This window comes from Phocoena phocoena, chromosome 20 (assembly GCF_963924675.1).
Source record: "Phocoena phocoena chromosome 20, mPhoPho1.1, whole genome shotgun sequence".
Classification (NCBI taxonomy): Eukaryota; Metazoa; Chordata; class Mammalia; order Artiodactyla; family Phocoenidae; genus Phocoena; species Phocoena phocoena.
Genome location: NC_089238.1, coordinates 11,321,846 through 11,339,994, shown reverse-complemented (window position 1 = coordinate 11,339,994; position 18,149 = coordinate 11,321,846). Strand labels below are relative to the sequence as shown.

Sequence of the window (18,149 nt, the reverse complement as noted above, 5' to 3'; positions counted from 1 at the left end):
GGCCATGGAAAGTACCCACACCGGGCAGGGACGAGTGTGTTGCAGGAAGAGCTCTTTGGGTTCTTTGGCTGCAACACAGAGAGTAGACTTGGAGACTCCATGACACGAGATGTGGCATGGAGAGCAGCTAGAGGCGGGGAGGGATGGTCCTGGTTAGGGCTCAGGTGGTGGCATGGGGACGGAGGGGCCAGAATGGATTTGAGGAGAGTTGTGAGGGAAGGGAGAGGGTGGGGTCATGGAAGGTGACCAGGTCCTGCCCGAGGAGGAGGGGACAGTCAGTTCAGGGGCACATGCTGTGTTTGAGGTGTCTTTGAGACATTCAAGTGGAGACGTCTGGGAGGCTGACGGGCTTGTAGGTGCCGCTGGAGAGAGAGAGGACCGTGCTCAGTCACCTCCAGGAGGGATTCCTCTTTCAAAAGGTATTCACTGCATACCTGCCGTGGTCCAGACATTTATTTTTATTTTTTACTTATTTATTTATTTTTGGCTGTGTTGGGTGTTCGTTGCTGCGCGCAGGCTTTCTCTAGTTGCGGCCAACGGGGGTCACTCGTTGCAGTGTGCAGGCTTCTCACTGCAGTGGCTTCTCTTGTCGTGGAGCACGGGCTGTAGGCGCGTGGGCTTTAGTAGTTGTGGCTTGCAGGCTCTAGAGCGCAGGCTCAGTAGTTGTGGCGCATGGGCTTTGTTGCTCTGAGACATGTGAGATCTTCCTGGACCAGGGCTCGAACCCCTGTCCCCTGCATTGGCAGGTGGATTCTTAACCACTGATCCACCAGCGAAGTCCCCAGACATTGTTCTTGGTATTAGGGATGTGGCAGTGCATGAGCCAGGCCCTTGTCAAACCTAATGAGAAGAGCCAGGCAGTGGACATAGAGAAGACGTGGTCTGGTAAGGAGTAGTGAGTCCTGTGGACAAATAGAGGAGGATGACGGGAATTGGGAGAGCTGGAGTAAGGGGGTGCAATTTGAAATAGAATGGTTGGCGTGGGCCTCACCTAGGAGGTGATATCTGAGTAAAGATCTGGAGTGTGGGGGTCTGGAGAGGAGCGTTCCAGGCAGAGGGAACAGCCAGCGCAGAGGCCATGGGGCACGTGTGTGTGTGTGTGACAACAAGGAGGCCGGCGTGGCTGGAGCCAAGCGAGTGGGAGAGGAGGAGATGAGGTCAGGGACATAATGAAGCGAGTCGGCAGATGGAGTAGGGCCTTGCAGACTGTGAGGACTTTGGCCTTCACTCTGAACCAGCGAGAAGCTGTTGGAGGGTTTGGAACAGAGGAGGACACATCTGCGTTACAGCAGCAGTTCTGGCTGCTGTGTAGGGAACAGACTCTCCGGGGGCAGGCGTGGCCGATGTCACAGGCGGGAGATGGCAGTGGCTCAGGCCAGGGCCGTGACGGGGATGCGGTGCCATGGGGTGTGTTTTGAAAGTAGAGCCTCGGTGGATTGGCCGTGGGTGTGAGAGACAGACAGGGGCCAGGCTGCCGTCAAAGGTTCTGGCCTGAGCGCCTGGCCGGCTGGAGTCTGTTCACCACTGTGGTGGTTTGGCGAGGAGAGCAGATTGAGGCTATGCACACGTGAAGTGTGCGACTTTTGTCATGCAGCCCGGTGGGGACAGAAAGGTGGCAGGAGACAGCGATCTGGAGGTCGGGGGAGGTCTCGGTTGAGACTTCAATTTGAGAGGACCCGAGCATCAGGCGCCTGGGCCCAGCACCCCAAGAGAGCCAGCTGCACTCCAAACAGGCACCCCACATCCTGGGCGAGCCCTGGTCCTCTCCCCAGCTACCCCGTGCCAGAGAGGAGGGAGCGGCCGCCCCATCTCCAGGCACACGGAGGGGCTCTAACCCAGGGCCCCACCCCTCCCTCAGGCCTGCTGCGATTGGAGGAACTGGTGCGCGGCTTCCTCATCTCCAAGGAGACGCTGTCAGTGAGGATGCTGGACGACAGCCGGGACCCCACGCCGCTGCTCAAGGAGATCCGAGATGACAAAGTGTCCACCATCATCATCGACGCCAACGCATCCATTTCCCACCTCATTCTCCGTAAGGTGGGTCCCCACCTGATTTCCCCTCTCTGGTGGGTCCCCACCTGATTTCCCGACAGGGTCAGGAGCAGAAACATGGGGTGACAGAACAAGTCAACCAAGGCCCATGGGCCTCAGTTATCACGTGGTGGTCCGGAGCCCCGCCTCCTACGTGCAAACGCTAAATAGGAAGTTTTGTCTCTCAGCTCAGCTGCTTGCCGGCTGCACCCTTGGGTGGACCCTGGACAGTCGCCTTCCCTCTCTGTGCATACCTGCTACCTCAGTGGGGTGCCGTGAGGGTTAATGAGTGAAAGGTGGGGAAGCACTGGGACAGGCCCTGGCCCAGAATAAACACGGTCGTAGTGGGAGCGCCTTGTCATCTTTACTGAGTGCCTCTCCTACTCTGTGTCGAGGTGTTTGCGCGCCTTCTTTAATTTGGCTCTCGGGACTTCCCTGGTGGTCCAGTGGTTAGGGCTCTGCGCTTCCACTGCAGGGGGCCCTGGTTCTCTCCCTGGTCAGAGAACTAGGAGCCCACAATTCGTTCAGTGTGGCCGCCAAAAAACAAAAAAAACCAAGGTAATTTGGCTCTCACCCCAACCTGCAGGGCAGGGCAGGTATGATACCATTTTTTGGATGAAGAAGCAGGGGTTCTGGGGGGGGCGGGGAACGGACTGTCTCAAGGGCACCACCCAGGAAGGGCCAGCACACGACATTTCCCCATGGGCCCTCCGCATGCCATCCAATGGTGACCCACATTCATTAATCATTCATTGTTCCCTGCTCTTAATTTTTCCTCATAATCAAATGTGTATTATTTATTTTTCTCCAGTTTTTAAAAAATTAAAACCATATATCATTGCCGATCGTAGCTAACAGGAAGAAGTGTGGACAGGATCCACAGGGCTCTTGAGGCTTAGAGAAAAGATTTCGGGTTCTGGAGGCAGACCATGCAGGCCTGGGCCGGGGTCCCAGCCCCTCCTGTGCGAGCCAAGTGACCGGTGGTCACTTTCCTCTTGAGCCTGCATTTTTCTGTCCTGGAATGGGCTGTAACCCATGTGATAACAGCTCCTGCCACACAGGCAATGCAGTCTGGTGCCATTTCATGTTCTAATGATGGTAGCAGGACAGAACTGGGCACTCCTAGCATGGAGACGTCTTCTAGCTTTGTTTTCCTTGAGGACTGTGAGAAAGGGGGCTCACAACATGAATCTTGAGATTTATTTATTTTTATTTATTTTTTATTTTTTTATTTTTTTGGCTGCGCTGCATGGCTTGCGGGATCTTAGTTCCCTGACCAGGGATCGAACCTGTGCCCCCTGCAGTGGAAGTGCGGAGTCCCAACCATTGGACCGCCAGGGAATTCCCGAATCTTGAGTTTTAAATTGGCTGCCTTTCATTGCAAAGTGCTTTTTTTTTTTTTTTGCGGTACGCGGGCCTCTCACTGTTGTGGCTTCTCCCGCTGCGGAGCACAGGCTCCGGACGCGCAGGCCCAGCGGCCATGGCTCACGGGCCCAGCCGCTCCGCGGCATGTGGGATCTTCCCAGACTGGGGCACAAACCCGCGTCCCCTGCATCGGCAGGCGGACTCTCAACCACTGCGCCACCAGGGAAGCCCTGCAAAGTGCTTTTAAAGATTGCAGGGGGTAGTTTTTCTGACCTGTGACCAGGCTGAGCCTTACCCATTAGCAGCCCAAATTTGGCTTTGGGGCAACCTGGGGGTTAAGGTTGAGGTTAAGGTTGCCCTCCCCCACCCTGTTTCTGAGGTGTCCCTTTGCCTGTCTCCAGAAGGCAGTCTTCTAAGTGACCTAAAGAGGGAGGCGGGCACTTGAGGGTGTCATCCTCTCCTCCAACAAAATCTTCTTCCCACCTGGGGCCCTAGTCACCCTGCGGGACATGAGCAACCAAGGTCTCCCTCTGCCCCCACTTGTCTCCTTTCCCCTGTCTCTCTCTGTCTCTGGGTGTCTCTTACTGTTCCTCACGGGGTGTCTCCTTGCAAGGCCTGTCTCTAAATCTCTCTTGCTCTCTCGACTTCTCCCCATGCCTGCCTCCTGTGTTCTCCAGGCCTCGGAGCTGGGAATGACTTCAGCGTTTTACAAGTACATCCTCACCACCATGGTGCGTACCCTCTGCAGCCCCCGAAGCCCCCATCTCCCTGTGCAGCATCTGCCCTGACGTGGGCCCAGCCCCTCCCTCACCCCCTCTTCTCGGTCCCAGGACTTCCCCATCCTGCACCTGGACGGGATCGTGGAGGACTCCTCCAACATCCTGGGCTTCTCCATGTTCAACACCTCTCACCCCTTCTATCCTGAGTTTGTGCGTAGCCTCAACATGTCCTGGAGGGAGAACTGTGAAGCCAGCACCTACCCCGGCCCCGCGGTGAGCTCACACCCTTGCCCCCGGCACATGGGCATCCTGCACACAGACACTTCCAGGGCCCCTTCAGGCCTTGGCCGGTTGTGCTCAGAACCCTCCGGTGCCCCACTCGCTTTCTGAGAACATCCACGAGGCCTCACAGCGTGGCCCTGAGCTAAGTCTGACCCCTTTCTTCCTTTCCACCTCCCAAGCGGCTCCAGCCACACGGGTCTCCTCCAGGTGCCTCTGCTGCCCCAGCACATGCGCAACTCAGGGCCTTTGCACTTGCTCTTCCTGCTGCTTTGCGTGCACTTCCCCAGGGAGCTAGCAATTCGCTCCCTCCTCTCCAAGTTACTGCTCAAATGTCCCCCTGTTTACAAAATGGCCAACTACCCACTATTTAGCCACCTTCCCTGCCAGATTTTTCTCCATAGCATCTATCTTTGCTTATCTAATCGCCATGTGGCTTGCTCTGTGTTTTGCTTAGAGGTATGTACAGATATTTAGCTTGTAAGTTCCATGAGGGCGGGCGTTTCTGTTTTGTTCACCATGGTATCCCCAGCATCTAAAACCACCTGCTCAGAGTAGGTATCCGATAATACATGTTGAATAAATGCAAACATACAAAAGATGCATATTTATGTGTATTTGTTCACAAACATCTAGCCATACACCAAGGTACCAAGACACTCCTACGTGCAGAAAAACTCACACAGACACTGAGCCTTGCAGTCAGACATGTGCGTGCAGGGCCTTCGCACACATACACGGACAGGGGAGCGTCCATCCCCACACCTACCTACCCAACACGGATATTCAGACCTTTACCCCACCCAGCCAAGACACGCTCTCCCAGACACGCGTCCCATGTTGGCCGTCACCGCTCAGTGGCCAGTTTGTGTCGAGCCCTCACTGTGTGCCAGGCGCTATTTTGAGCACTTTGCATGCATTGTCTCGCTTGAGCCCCACATAAGCACTCGGAGGCAGAGATAACTATCACCCTTCCTTTACAAGGGAGGAAACTGAGATTCTGAGAGAGGTGTGGACTTGGTTCTCTACAGGAAGTAGTAGGGCCGGGCCTCCAGCTCAGAGCCTCCCAAGCCCTGGACTCATAACCGTTACGTTCTCCTGCTTCCTACATATCAGGCCCACCCTGTATATAGACAAATAAGCATGTTTTTCCAGCCCCACCCACATAAATGTGTCCCCAGACACATTCAGACAGGGGCTGTGGCTGTCTCCCCCCACCCTCCATGACTCTACATCAGCCACAAAGACACACAGATTCCTGCACCCACCAACATCCCCCTTGAGGGTGACAGCTGGCCGTCTAGGCAAACCCTGTCAGACGTGCCCTTCCCCAAACAGACACAGGCCGCACGCAGTCAGGAAGAGCTGCCTCCATGGCAGCGTGGGCAGCATGCACGTCTTTCCCACTGTCATCTCCGATCCCCTAGAAGACCCTCCTCGCTCCTGACCTGCGTGGTTTTATGTTCCTGGAGAGAGGAGAGTTGTCTCAGGGCTTGGGGGTGGCACCATGGGGCTTTGGGGCTCCCCTGGCTGAACTGCATCTTTCCCATCCCTCCGCATCTCTGCCCCCACCCCCACACCCCACACCCCAGCTGTCAGCTGCCCTGATGTTCGACGCCGTGCACGTGGTGGTGAGCGCCGTCCGGGAGCTGAACCGCAGCCAGGAGATCGGTGTGAAGCCGCTGGCCTGTACGTCGGCCAACATTTGGCCCCATGGGACCAGCCTCATGAACTACCTGCGCATGGTGAGCCGGGAGCAGGGAGGGCCAAGGTGGCGTGGCAGCCTGCCTCCCAGGGGGGTGCTCACTGTGTCCATCCCCCCTGCCCTGTCCCCCCACCTCCGACCCCGGCCCCATCTCCTGCTCTCCCTGGGCCTTACTCTCCCGTCTGTCTCTCCTCTCCCGGCCTTCCTCTGCCTGTCTGCGCTGCCCTTGCCCTGCTTCTTTGTTCCATCTCCTCTCGTTTGCTGGCATGTTGTCTTACTCGTTTAACTGTGGTCCTTCCTGGTCCCTCTCCCTCTCTCGTCTCCTCCATTTCTGTCTCTTCCCCTCTGGGCCCCTGCCACCTTCCCTCTGCCCTCCTCCCGCCCTGCTAGGTAGAGTATGACGGGCTGACTGGGCGGGTCGAGTTCAACAGCAAAGGGCAGAGGACCAACTACACCCTGCGCATCCTGGAGAAGTCTCGGCAGGGCCACCGTGAGGTGAGCATCCCCAGGACGATGCCAGAGCCTGGATGGAGCTGGGGGCCGGGGCAGGGCGGGGTGGGGCCCAGAGGGCTTGAGGCAGCCTCAGGCAGGGCCTGTGCTGACAGTGCCCTCTCTGCCTCAGATCGGGGTGTGGTACTCCAACCGGACCCTGGCGATGAACGCCACCACCCTGGACATCAACCTGTCGCAGACACTAGCCAATAAGACGCTGGTGGTTACGACCATCCTGGTGAGTGGCCCTTGTGGGGACAGGTGGTAGATGAAGGTGCCTTTCCTGAGCGGTGCCTAGTGAGGAGGAGGGATACCTGGGCTGGCACGGCACACGGACCAGTGGGGACGTGACCCAGGCACCCAACAACTCCTGACTGTGGCCGCGACGTCACCAGCCTAATTGCTGCTGGAGCAGCGGTGGGCACAGACTCTGCCATCAGAGCCAGGTCCAACCCTGGGTGCTGCCAGCCTGCCGATGCACGGCAGAGATGGGAACGACTGGCATCATGAGGACTCCATGAGGCGGCACAGGCGGGGCGCCTCTTGCAGCGCCTGGCCCAGGGTAGGCCGCTGTAAATCACCATTGCTAGAGCAGTCATTTTGTCACATTTGCCCACCGAGTGTGTTGACACATGCCAACTTATGTAATATCCATCTTGAAGAGGCTCAGAGAGGTAAAGCGACTTGCCCAGGTCACACAGCAAGTATAAGGCATAGCCAGGACGAATGCCACGTCTCTTATAAGGCATAGCCAGGATGGATGCCGCGTCTCTGAGTCTCCAGAGCCCGAGTCTTAACCACTGTGCTCTGAATGTCCAGTCCTCTCCTTCCTGAGCACCAGCCGTGGAGATGGTCCTGTAGCCCCTGGAGTGTCACTCCTGCATTTTACCAGAACAGAGACCGAGGTGCCTTTGTGGGTCAGCGAGGATATATGGAGCACCTGTTCTGCACCAGGCACGGTGCTAGGCCCTTGCAGGTGTCACTCATTAAACCTCTCAGCTAGTCGGTGAGGTTTGTCCTATCTTCCTCCTTCTGAAGGTAAGGAAACAGGTCACAGGGCGAGTCCCTGCTGGAGCTGTGTGACATGCTCGAAGCCCCTGCCCTCTCCCCTGCACCCTGCTGCTTCCTGCCAGGAGGCCAGGGAGGGGAGACGCACAGGACCTGGGGAGCAGGAAGCTGCCTCGAGCAGCTGGGTCCCTGGCCCGCCGGCATCCGTTGTCTGGGCGAAGCCCCTCGGTCACCGTGAGGTGGGCTGGCTGATAGCTGTGGATGCTGAGGTTGAGAGGATTACACAGGTTCCACAGGACGTCGGAGGCCCCCCGAAAGCAGCGCGTCACAGAGCTATTTCCTCTGTCCCTAGGGAGCTCCTGACCTAATGTGGACCTCCTCCGGGGGAGGGCCAGATGGCTTACAGACGGGAAACCAAACACTTCGTAACAGCCTCACTCAGGGGCCCTGAGGACCAGGCCAGGCTGGCTGGGAGACGGAGCGCCTCTGCACGTGTGGGAGTGGAGCCAACCCCAGAGGCTTCCTGGGGTTCTCGGTGGGGAGCAGGGGTGGAGGTCAGGGTGGGGGTATCAGGAGAGCAGAGCTGTGACCCCGGGGGGCTTCCAGTCTTTTCCCACACTTGTCTCCAGTTCTCCCCAGGGCCCCTGAGCCAGTGTTGCCCTCTTCCTGACCTTCATTCTTCTCTTGATGGAGTCATTCATTTGCTCATTCATTCCACAAATATTTACTGAAGCTGCCCTGCACCAGACCTCACACATATTCTGGAGGCGGAGGAATGAGTCCCAGGTGGACCCGTGGTCTCCCTATCCTTGAGTGACCCTGCAGGGGGGATCCCAGTCTGATGGAGACAGACCTGGACACAATCATTTCCACACAGGGTAATAAGGGACCCCCACAGAAAGGAGGGGCTGTCTCAGCCTTCAAAGGCCTGAAGAGGGCTTCACAGGGGAGGTGGTGTTAGACAGGGCTTTAGAAGCTGTGTAGGAGTTGGGTGCACAGAGAAGGAGGGACCTGGCCTTCCAGGCAGCAGGAACCGCAGGAGCAGGGGCCTCAGGAGGTGTTTGCCAGATCAGATGCGGAGGCAGTGGCCTCAGTGTGCACAGCCGGACCTGCCCATTCGTTCACTAACATTTTCAGACTTGTGTTTCTGGGCTGGGCCTGCTCCAGGCACTTGGGGATTCAGACGTGAGTCAACCTGGGCGCTGGGGACAGGAAGCTTTCAGGGCTTGTCTTATTGCCTGCTCTGTCCCTTGGGCCTGGGGTGGTGCCTGGCACCTAACGAACATGGAGGAGTGGTGAGTGCTGTGACAGAGGTGGGGAAGGGTCTCTGGAGAACTTAGTTATGCTTATCCTGGTCCTTAGAGACCGTTAAGCAGGAAGGGGCAGGGCCAGATCTGGGTGTCAGAAAAGCGGGGCCCTGAGGGAGGCTGCAGGAGAGAGAGACGACGCCCCAGGTTGGGGAGGATGAGGCCTGAGCTGTCTGGGACTGTGGGGAGGGAGGGGATCTGATGTGGGATGTTAATAGGCTGGGCTGGGGGAGGGAGCAGGTGGGGTGGAGGCTGGGGCTGTCCTTGGGTGGTGCCCACACATCTGGAGTTGAGCGAGGGCGGGCTGGTGCCAAGACCGAGAGAGGTCCCTCAGGGAAGCTGGGGGTGCAGGAGAGGTGCCCCAGGGGATGAGGCTTTGCAGGGCCCTTCCTCAAGCCCCAGGCCCCGCCCCCTCCAAGAGAGGTTCTCCCTTCATCAGACTGGGACATGTCGTCCTGCTCTTTGGTGCCTCTGGGGTCAGACAGACCTCACTTGCATTCCTGGCTTTGCCTGGACCTCAGGTCATCCAACTCTCTAGGCTCCATACGTTCATCCTTAAAATGGGTCTAATAGTCCCACCTTGAAGGGCTGTGGGAGGATGGCATGAGATCAGCAGGCCCCCCTGGCAGTGTCCTGCTGGGAAGATGTGCTGAGCACATGTGAATCCCTTTTCTCTCCCCATCTGGCATCATCAGTAAGAATAGCAGTCGGGAATTCCCTGGATGTCCAGTGGTTAGGACTCTGCGCTTCCACTGCTGAGGGCCGGGGTTCAATCCCCGGTCGGGGAACTAGGATCCCACAAGCCGAGTAGTTGGGCCAAAAAAAGTAAAGAATAGCCATCATCGTGGCCAGAGTCTTTGAGCTGTATGCTGAGTTCTTCGCTGGTGTTACTTGGCGTTCATGGCAGCCCTGAGGCAGGTACCATTGTGAGCTCTGATTTTCAGACAAAACTAAGGTGCAGGAGGGTTAGGTGACGTGAATCGCGCAACTAGAGGATGGCAGAGCCCACATGCTTCTACGTTGTGCCACACCACGTCGATTTCTGCTTCTTTCCAAGCCCTCGCTTCTGCGTTCTAGGCCTGGCCCTGCCGTCTGTACACTTTGTGACCTGGGTGGGTCTCTTCTCTCTGTCCCCAGCTTCCTCCTATAAAATGAGGGAACTAAAATATTCATAATAAACTGAAGGGGGTAAACTAGATCGGGGTCCTTTAAACTGCCCTCCAGGAAGTCTTGGATATGGAATTGGGTCCTGGCTTCACAAAAAAGGTCCAGGCAAGCAGCTTGTGAGGAATGTTCTAGAACCCACCCTACTTTAACATTTCTTAGTTTCAAGGGATTTTTATAGAAGTGTAACATGCATACAGAAATTTGCACAAATCGTTAAGTGTACCACTCACTGAATTTGCAATTACTGAACACACCTGTGGGACCAGTTCTCCCACCCCCAGCTCTCCATATGCCCCTTCTGGTCTCTAACCGCCCCCCAGGTTAGCTTTGCCTGCTTTGAACTTCACATAAATGGCATCGTATTCTATGTTCTCTCTCTTGTCTGTCTTCTTGTGCACAACACGTGTTTGTGAGATTCACCCACGTTGCTGCAAATAGTTTAGTCTCAGTATATGTCCTGTTATATGAACGAACCGCGATTTACTTACCCACCAAATTGATGCACATTGAAGTTGTTTCTAGTTCTTTTGCTATTGTGAATAGCCCTGCTGTGAACACTACCACACGCCTTTCGGTGAACATGTATAGGCATTTCTGTCGAGTGTATTTGCAGGAGTGGAATTGCTGGAGTTTTCCAGCCTCGGTAGATACTGCCAAAGCATTTTCCAAAGTGGCGGTACCATTCCCCATTCCCACTGGCAGTGTGTGAAGGAGAATTCCAGTCGCTCCTCAGTTTTGCTGGTGCTGAGTATAGGAAGGTGCCAACCCTATTGTAGTTTTAACTTACATTTCCTTAACGACCGTGGAAGGTGACCACTTTTTCATTTATTGCCTGTTTGGAACCTTCTTTTGGGAAGTCCCTGCTCAGATCTTTCTCTATTTTTAGAAAATTGGAATATCTGACCTTTTTATTGATTTGTAATGTATTTATATGTTCTGGATATAAGTTCTTTGTTGGAATCTGCATTGCAGAGAACTTCTCCCACTCTGAGGCTTGCCTTTTCACTCTTGGTGGTATTTTTTTTGGCTGTGCCGTGCAGCTTGTGGGATCTTAGTTCCCCAACCAGGGATTGAACCTGGGCCCTCGGCAGTGAAAGTGAGGAGTCTTAACCAGTGGACAGCCAGAGAATTCCCCTCAATGGTATCTTTTTTTTCAATATTTATTTATTTATTTGGCCGTGCCAGGTCTTAGTTGCGGCATGCGGGATCTTCGTTGTTGAGTGCAGGATCTTTGTTGCGGCGTGCGGGATCTTTAGTTGCAGCTTATGAACTCTTGTTTGCAGCATGCGGGATCTAGTTCCCTGACCAGGGATTGAATCCGGGCCCCCTGCATTGGGAGCGCAGAGTCTTAGTCACTGGACCACCAGGGAAGTCCCCCCAGTGGTATCTTTTGATGAAAAGATTTTTAATTTTCCTAAAGTCCATTTTATCCTTTTCTCCCTGCTTTACGGTTAATGCTTTTATTTATTTATTTATTTACATACTTACTTATTTATTTATTTTTGGCTGCGTTGGATCTTCGTTGCTGCGCGCGGGCTTCCTCTAGTTGTGGCGAGCGGGGGCTACTCTTCATTGCGGTGCGCGGGCATCTCATTTTGGTGGCTTCTCTTGTTGCAGAGCACGAGCCCTAGAGCGTGTGGGCTTCAGTAGTTGTGGCGAGTAGGCTCAGTAGTTGTGGCGCACAGGCTTAGTTGCTCCACAACACACGGGATCTTCCTAGACCAGGGCTGAAACCCGTGTCCCCTGCATTGGCAGGTGGATTCTTAACCACTGCACCACCAGGGAAGTCCAGTTAATGCTTTTAGAATTTAAGAATTCTTGGGATTTCCCTGGCGGTCCTGTGGTTAAGACCCCGCGTTTCCACGGCAGAGGGCATGGGTTCCATCTGTGGTCGAGGAACTAAGATCCAACATGCCACACAGCATGGCCAAAAAAAAAGAGTTCTCTGCCTACCCCAAGTTCATAAAGCTAGTCTCCTATATGTTTCTTGAAAATGTAATAATTTTGCCTTTTACATTTAGATCTACACTCCACCTAGAATTGATTTTTATGTGTTATGTGAGGTAGGGGGGATCAGAATGCATTTTTTCCATATGGATGTTTTATTGAATGGCACCATTTATTAAAATGTTCATTCTTTCCCCCTTTAGCACAGTCTTACCCTTGTTATAAATCAAGTATCCATTTATGTGTGGGTTTCCAAACTCTCCATTCTATTGTCTGTTTGTCTGTCTTTGCTCTAATACCACATTGTCTTAAATACCATAGTTTTATTTTATTTATTTATTTATTTATTTATTTTTAACATCTTTACTGGAGTATAATTGCTTTACAATTGTGTGTTAGTTTCTGCTTTATAACAAAGTGAATCAGTTATACATATGTTCCCATATCTCTTCCCTCTTGTGTCTCCCTCCCTCCCACCCTCCCTATCCCACCCCTCTAGGTGGTCACAAAGCACCGAGCTATCTCCCTGTGCTATGCGGCTGCTTCCCACTAGCTAGCTATTTTACGTTTGGTAGTGTATATATGTCCATGCCGCTCTCTCACTTTGTCACAGCTTACCCTTCCCCCTCCCCATATCCTCAAGTCCATTCTCTAGTAGGTCTGTGTCTTTATTCCTGTCTTACCCCTAGGTTCTTCATGACCTTTTTTTTTTCTCTTAGATTCCATATATATGTGTTAGCATACAGTATTTTTCTCTTTCTGACTTAACTTCACTCTGTATGACAGACTCTAGGTCCATCCACCTCACTACAAATAACTCAATTTCGTTTCTTTTTATGGCTGAGTAATATTCCATTGTGTATATGTGCCACATCTTCTTTAACCATTCATCTGTTGATGGACACTTAGGTTGCCTCCATGACCTGGCTATTGTAAATAGAGCTGCAATGAACATTTTGGTACATGACTCTTTTTGAATTATGGTTTTCTCAGGGTATATGTCCAGTAGTGGGATTGCTGGGTCGTATGGTAATTCCATTTTTAGTATTTTAAGGAACCTCCATACTGTTCTCCATAGTGGCTGTATCAATTTGCATTCCCACCAACAGTGCAAGAAGGTTCCCTTTTCTCCACACCCTCTCCAGCATTTATTGTTCTAGATTTTTTGATGATGGCCATTCTGACCGGTGTGAGATGATAGCTCATTGTAGTTTTGATTTGCATTTCTCTAATAATTAATGATGTTGAGCATTCTTTCGTAACACCACAGTTTTAAATTGTCTTAATACCCAGTAGGGTAAATCCTCCAGTTTTCGTGTTCTTCTTTAGGATTGCTTTGGTTCTTTTGATCTTTTACATTTCCATATGCATTTAAATATCATCTCTAAAATTTTAAAAATATTTTAATATTAATATTTTAAACTGGGGGCAGGACAGAAGTTAATTAAATAGAATTAAGTAGCACTCAGTTTAATTCTACACTAAATAGAATTCAAAGCGTGTGGGGAGGGGGGGAGTGAAAAAATCCGTCCCCTTCCCTCTCCAGTCCCCCATTTTTTTCCCCATCCTCCCAGATATGTCTGAGAATGTACGAGCCCAAACCCACTTTTTCCTTCACAAAGGATAGCATATTGTACACGTTGTTCTGTAGCTTGTTTTTTTCCTCTGAATATATCTTATAGAACTTATTTTAGTAGTTGCCTGGGATTCTTTGATGACATCAATAATCTTTTTAACCTGTTCCAAATTAGGCTGTTTCAGTCTTTGTTCCTGATACAAGAAATGCTGCCATGATTCTCCTGGACCTACATTTTTGTGTACAGGTGCATAGCCATTCGTAGGATGAGTTCTTAGAATCAGACTTAGCAACATCCCACTGTCCGTCTGCAATGCTGGGCTTCTGCAGAAGATTCTTTTTGAAGAAATCTGAAAACCTTGGATTAGAGGCTTCTTAAAACCCTTGGATCTGATGGTCTGGGGCTGCGGGTTGAGTGATAGATCATTGTTTTCTGACCTAGCGTTCTGTTCACAGGCCTCAGTCCCTGTTTTTGGCTCTGTCAGCTCCCACCTGATCCTGAGGCCTCAAACCCAAATCCAGAACCCAGGTGCCTCAGTCTTGAATTTGAAGGTCAGCTTGGCCTGGTGGAAGGAACAAGGGCTTTGGAGAGCACAGCAACTGGATTTTTGAATCCCAGCTCTGCCCAGTCTCCCCTTCCTACTGCCCTGCTTCAGCTGTGTGACCTTGGGCAAAACACCTGACCTCTCTGAACTTTGGTTTCTTCCTATGTACATCAAGAGGGCTGTATGAGCACCTTCCAGCTCTAACACTGGGTGTTTGTCTAGAGAATTCTTGATTTCTGATTCTCTAGCTTTGATACCCAGCCAGGCCCCCCCGTCTCTGTGTCTAGCTTCTCCCAGCTCCACTCTTGTTTAGTCTGGCATAGGGCTTAAGAGCAGAGCTTTGGACTCGGCCTGACTTGTCCATCTCAGCCACTCACTACTTCACTTCTCGGGACCTGTGTCCTCATCTCTCAAAAAAAGGTAATAATACTGACCTCCTACGCTGACAGAATAGCTGTCACACAGCAAGCCCACAAGAAATGCTAGCTGCTGCTGCTATTATTAGTATTATCTCATTCCTATTCCTGGTTCCACAGTTTTGGATTTGAAAATGTGGTTTGGGAGGGAGAGAAATGCACTGACTTCCCTCCATCCCATCTCCCCTCAGCTCTGAGACTTTGTTGGGGTCCTGGAATCTAGTCTATAGGTACCTTATAGTACCCATCACTGTATAACAAACCGCCCCAAAACCTGGAGGCTTCCAACAATAACGATGATTATTTCTCACAGTTCTGTGGGCCAACTAAGCAGTTCTGCTGAGCTCACCGTGGTTGCATTCAGCTGGTGTCTAGGCTGGGCTGTTGGCCGGCACATCTCGGTTCACTCATTCTCCCTCATCCTTCAGCAGGCTGGCCTGGGCTTCCTTTTTTTAAAAAAAAAAAATTATTTATTTGGCTGTGTCGGGTCTTAGTTGCAGCACACGGGATCTTTTGTTGTGGCGCATGGGCTCCAGAGTGCGCAGGCTCAGTAGTTGCAGTGCGTGGGCTTAGTTGCCCTGCGGCATGTGGGATCTTAGTCCCCTGACCAGGGATCAAACCCACATCCCCTGCATTGGAAGGTGGATTCTTAACCACTGGACTACCGGGGAAGTCCTTGGCCCGGGCTTCCTTACACTGGGGTCCCAAGAGATCTCTCTGAGGGCCCAGGCTCTGAAAGTCAGACAGCACTACTTCCAACGCATTCTGTTGTCCAATGCAAGTCTCGAGGGCCGCTCAGACCCAAGGAGTGGAGAAATCCGCTCTCTTTTTTTTTTTTTTTTTTTGTGGTAAGCGGGCTTCTCACTGTTGTGGCCTCTCCTGTTGCGGAGCACAGGCTCCAGATGCGCAGGCTCAGTGGCCATGGCTCACGGGCCCAGCCGCTCCGCGGTATGTGGGATCTTCCCGGACCGGGGCACGAACCCGTGTCCCCTGCATCGGCAAGCAGACTCTCAACCACTGCGCCACCAGGGAAGCCCCGCTCTATCTCTTGACAGGAGGAGCTGCAAACTACTGGGCATCTACCTCGGAGCTCAGTAATTTTGTGTTGAATGAATGAGAGGTGGCAGAGGTCACTTGACCTCTGTGAGCCTCAGTTTCCACATGTGTAAAGTGAGTCTAAGGATACCTCCCGTGGAAGGTCACTGTGAGGAATTTTTTTTCTTTTTTTTATTGCGGTACACGAGCCTCTCACTGTTGTAGCCTCTCCCGTTGCGGAGCACAGTCTCCGGACGTGCAGGCTCAGCGGCCATGGCTCTTGGGCCCAGCCGCTCCGCGGCATGTGGGATCTTCCCAGACCGGGGCACGAACCCGTGTCCCCTGCATCGGCAGGCGGACTCTCAACCACTGCACCACCAGGGAAGCCCTTTTTTTTTTTTTTTTTTTTTTTTTTAAATGGCCACGCCACACAGCTTGCAGGATCTTAGTTCCCCCACCAGGGATTGAACCTGCGCTCTCAGCAGTGAAAGCGTGGAGTCCTAACCCCTGGACTGCCAGGGAATTCCCACTGTGAGGAATTAAATTGATAAAATCCAGAGAACGCACACAGCACAGGGGCTGGTACTTCGCAGGTGTTCAGTCCACATGGTAACCATATGGGTATTATTGCCAAAGGTCTTCTTGCTGATTCCTAAGTCCTAACTCGTTTTATTCCTAAGTCCAAAGTGACACTGTACAAACAACCATTTAGACAATAACTATGTAAGATAAGTATCCCTTTTGTTACCATCATCTTCATATGCCTCATCTTACTAGCACTTGGAATATTCTCTCTGCTTTTGTCCTTACTTGGCACAAAAAGGGTCGGTAAAGTTTGCTCAAACCCCTCAGAAATAAGCATCAACATAGCAAAACAGCTGTAGGCCAGAGATTGCAAACTGTCAGGTGTTTGTTTAGCCTGCAAAGCATTAAAAAAAAAATTGGTATTAGAATTTGAACTGTTGCTAACCTTTAAAATCAGGAGATTTTACAAAACATCCTGGGTTTCCAAATTCTCTTGACATTGGACCATCTGGCATCTCAGGCCTGCTTCCCTTGTGGCAGCATTGGGCTGGAGCTAAATCCTGGTGGGGCAGATCCTCTTTGATCCCTTGGTGGCTCATGAAGTCAGTTTAATGGGTTGTTATTGGTTGTGTAGAAAAATGAAGTAGAGCAGGATGGAAAATAGCAGGGTATTCTGCCATAGTCTTAAGGGAAAGGACTGCTTTGTGGAACTAAGTCTAGTTGCATGTGTGCAACTGTGAGCACACAGACATATGTGTATGACTTGGATTACAAGTAAAATATATATATCTTACTGCAGGTTTTAGCCAAAAGTTTGAAAGTTTGGCAAGATCTCCATCCAGTCTGATTCATTCAAGTTACCTGCCTCCCTTGTAGCCATTTGAGCTTGAGATGAGGTTGTCTGGTGGAGATCAAACCAGTTTCCTGCGATCTGCTAGGGCCTGGCAGGGTCCCTGTGTTTTTTCCCTGGTTCTGAGTATTTGTTTTTGTTTTGATAGTTATTTTTAGTTTTAGTTTTTAAATTGAAGTATAGTTGATTTACAGTGTTGTTAGTTTCAGGTTATACATATATATGTAGGTATATATACATATATTCTTTTTCAGATTCTTTTCCCTTATAGCTTATTACAAAATGTGAGTAGAGTTCCCTGCGCCATAGAGTAGGCCCTTGTTGGTTATCTATTTTATATACAGCAGTGTGTATATGTTAATCTCAGCCTCCTAATTTACATGCCCCCGCCACCGACTCTGAGCATTTGTAAGCAGGGGATGAGGGCAAGGACTCCGTCATCTCCACTCTGCGGGCAGGTTCCTGATCTGGCTGCAGCCTGGGCCCTGGGACCCATGACCCAGCCCCCAGATGCCCCAGTCTCTGACCCCTCCACCCCTTCTCTCCTGCTTCCCCAGGAGAACCCGTACGTCATGCGCCGGCCCAACTTCCAGGCCCTGTCGGGGAACGAACGCTTTGAGGGCTTCTGCGTGGACATGCTGCGGGAGCTGGCCGAGCTGCTGCGCTTCCGCTACCGCCTGCGGTTGGTGGAGGACGGGCTATACGGGGCACCCGAGCCCAACGGCTCCTGGACGGGCATGGTCGGCGAGCTCATCAACCGGGTACGGCGGGGCCGGGGCTGAGGAAGGGGCCGTGGGTCGGGCGAGCAAGGGTGGGCAGGTGGGCAGGCGGGCAGCCAATGGTGCCTCAGAACCAGCCTGGTGCATACAAGGGGCGGGAGCCGACGGTGCGCTGTGTCCCTGTGGCTGGTGAGCACCACGGGGTGGGCACAGTGGGGAAGAAGGGCGATGCATCCCTTCCCGTGTTCCGCTTTCAAATGCTTCCCTCACGCCACCTTGGCTTAGTCGGTGCTCAAAGATGTGTTGAGTGAATGAAAGAGATGTGGGGTGGGAATTGGACAGACGTGGAGGAGATGGAGAAGGCTTCCTGTGAGAGGCAGGGAGAGGGCTAGGCGGCCGGGACGTGCGCTGTGCCCAGCACCTGCCAGGAGGTGGACGTGGAGGCTGCCTGTTGCGCTCACAA

General features: G+C 52.5%; 1 protein-coding gene across 1 annotated transcript in view; it reads left to right on the top strand.

Moving 5' to 3' along the window:
• GRIK5 (glutamate ionotropic receptor kainate type subunit 5) overlaps positions 1-18,149 on the top strand; it is a 47,438-nt gene that overhangs the window by 4,045 nt on the left and 25,244 nt on the right. Inside the window, exons 5-11 of the mRNA XM_065899158.1 lie at positions 1,859-2,037; positions 4,074-4,127; positions 4,227-4,388; positions 5,987-6,139; positions 6,490-6,594; positions 6,722-6,829; positions 17,525-17,728. Of these exons, the coding sequence (XP_065755230.1) occupies positions 1,859-2,037; positions 4,074-4,127; positions 4,227-4,388; positions 5,987-6,139; positions 6,490-6,594; positions 6,722-6,829; positions 17,525-17,728 (965 nt within the window). The remainder of the gene's footprint in view (positions 1-1,858; positions 2,038-4,073; positions 4,128-4,226; positions 4,389-5,986; positions 6,140-6,489; positions 6,595-6,721; positions 6,830-17,524; positions 17,729-18,149) is intronic.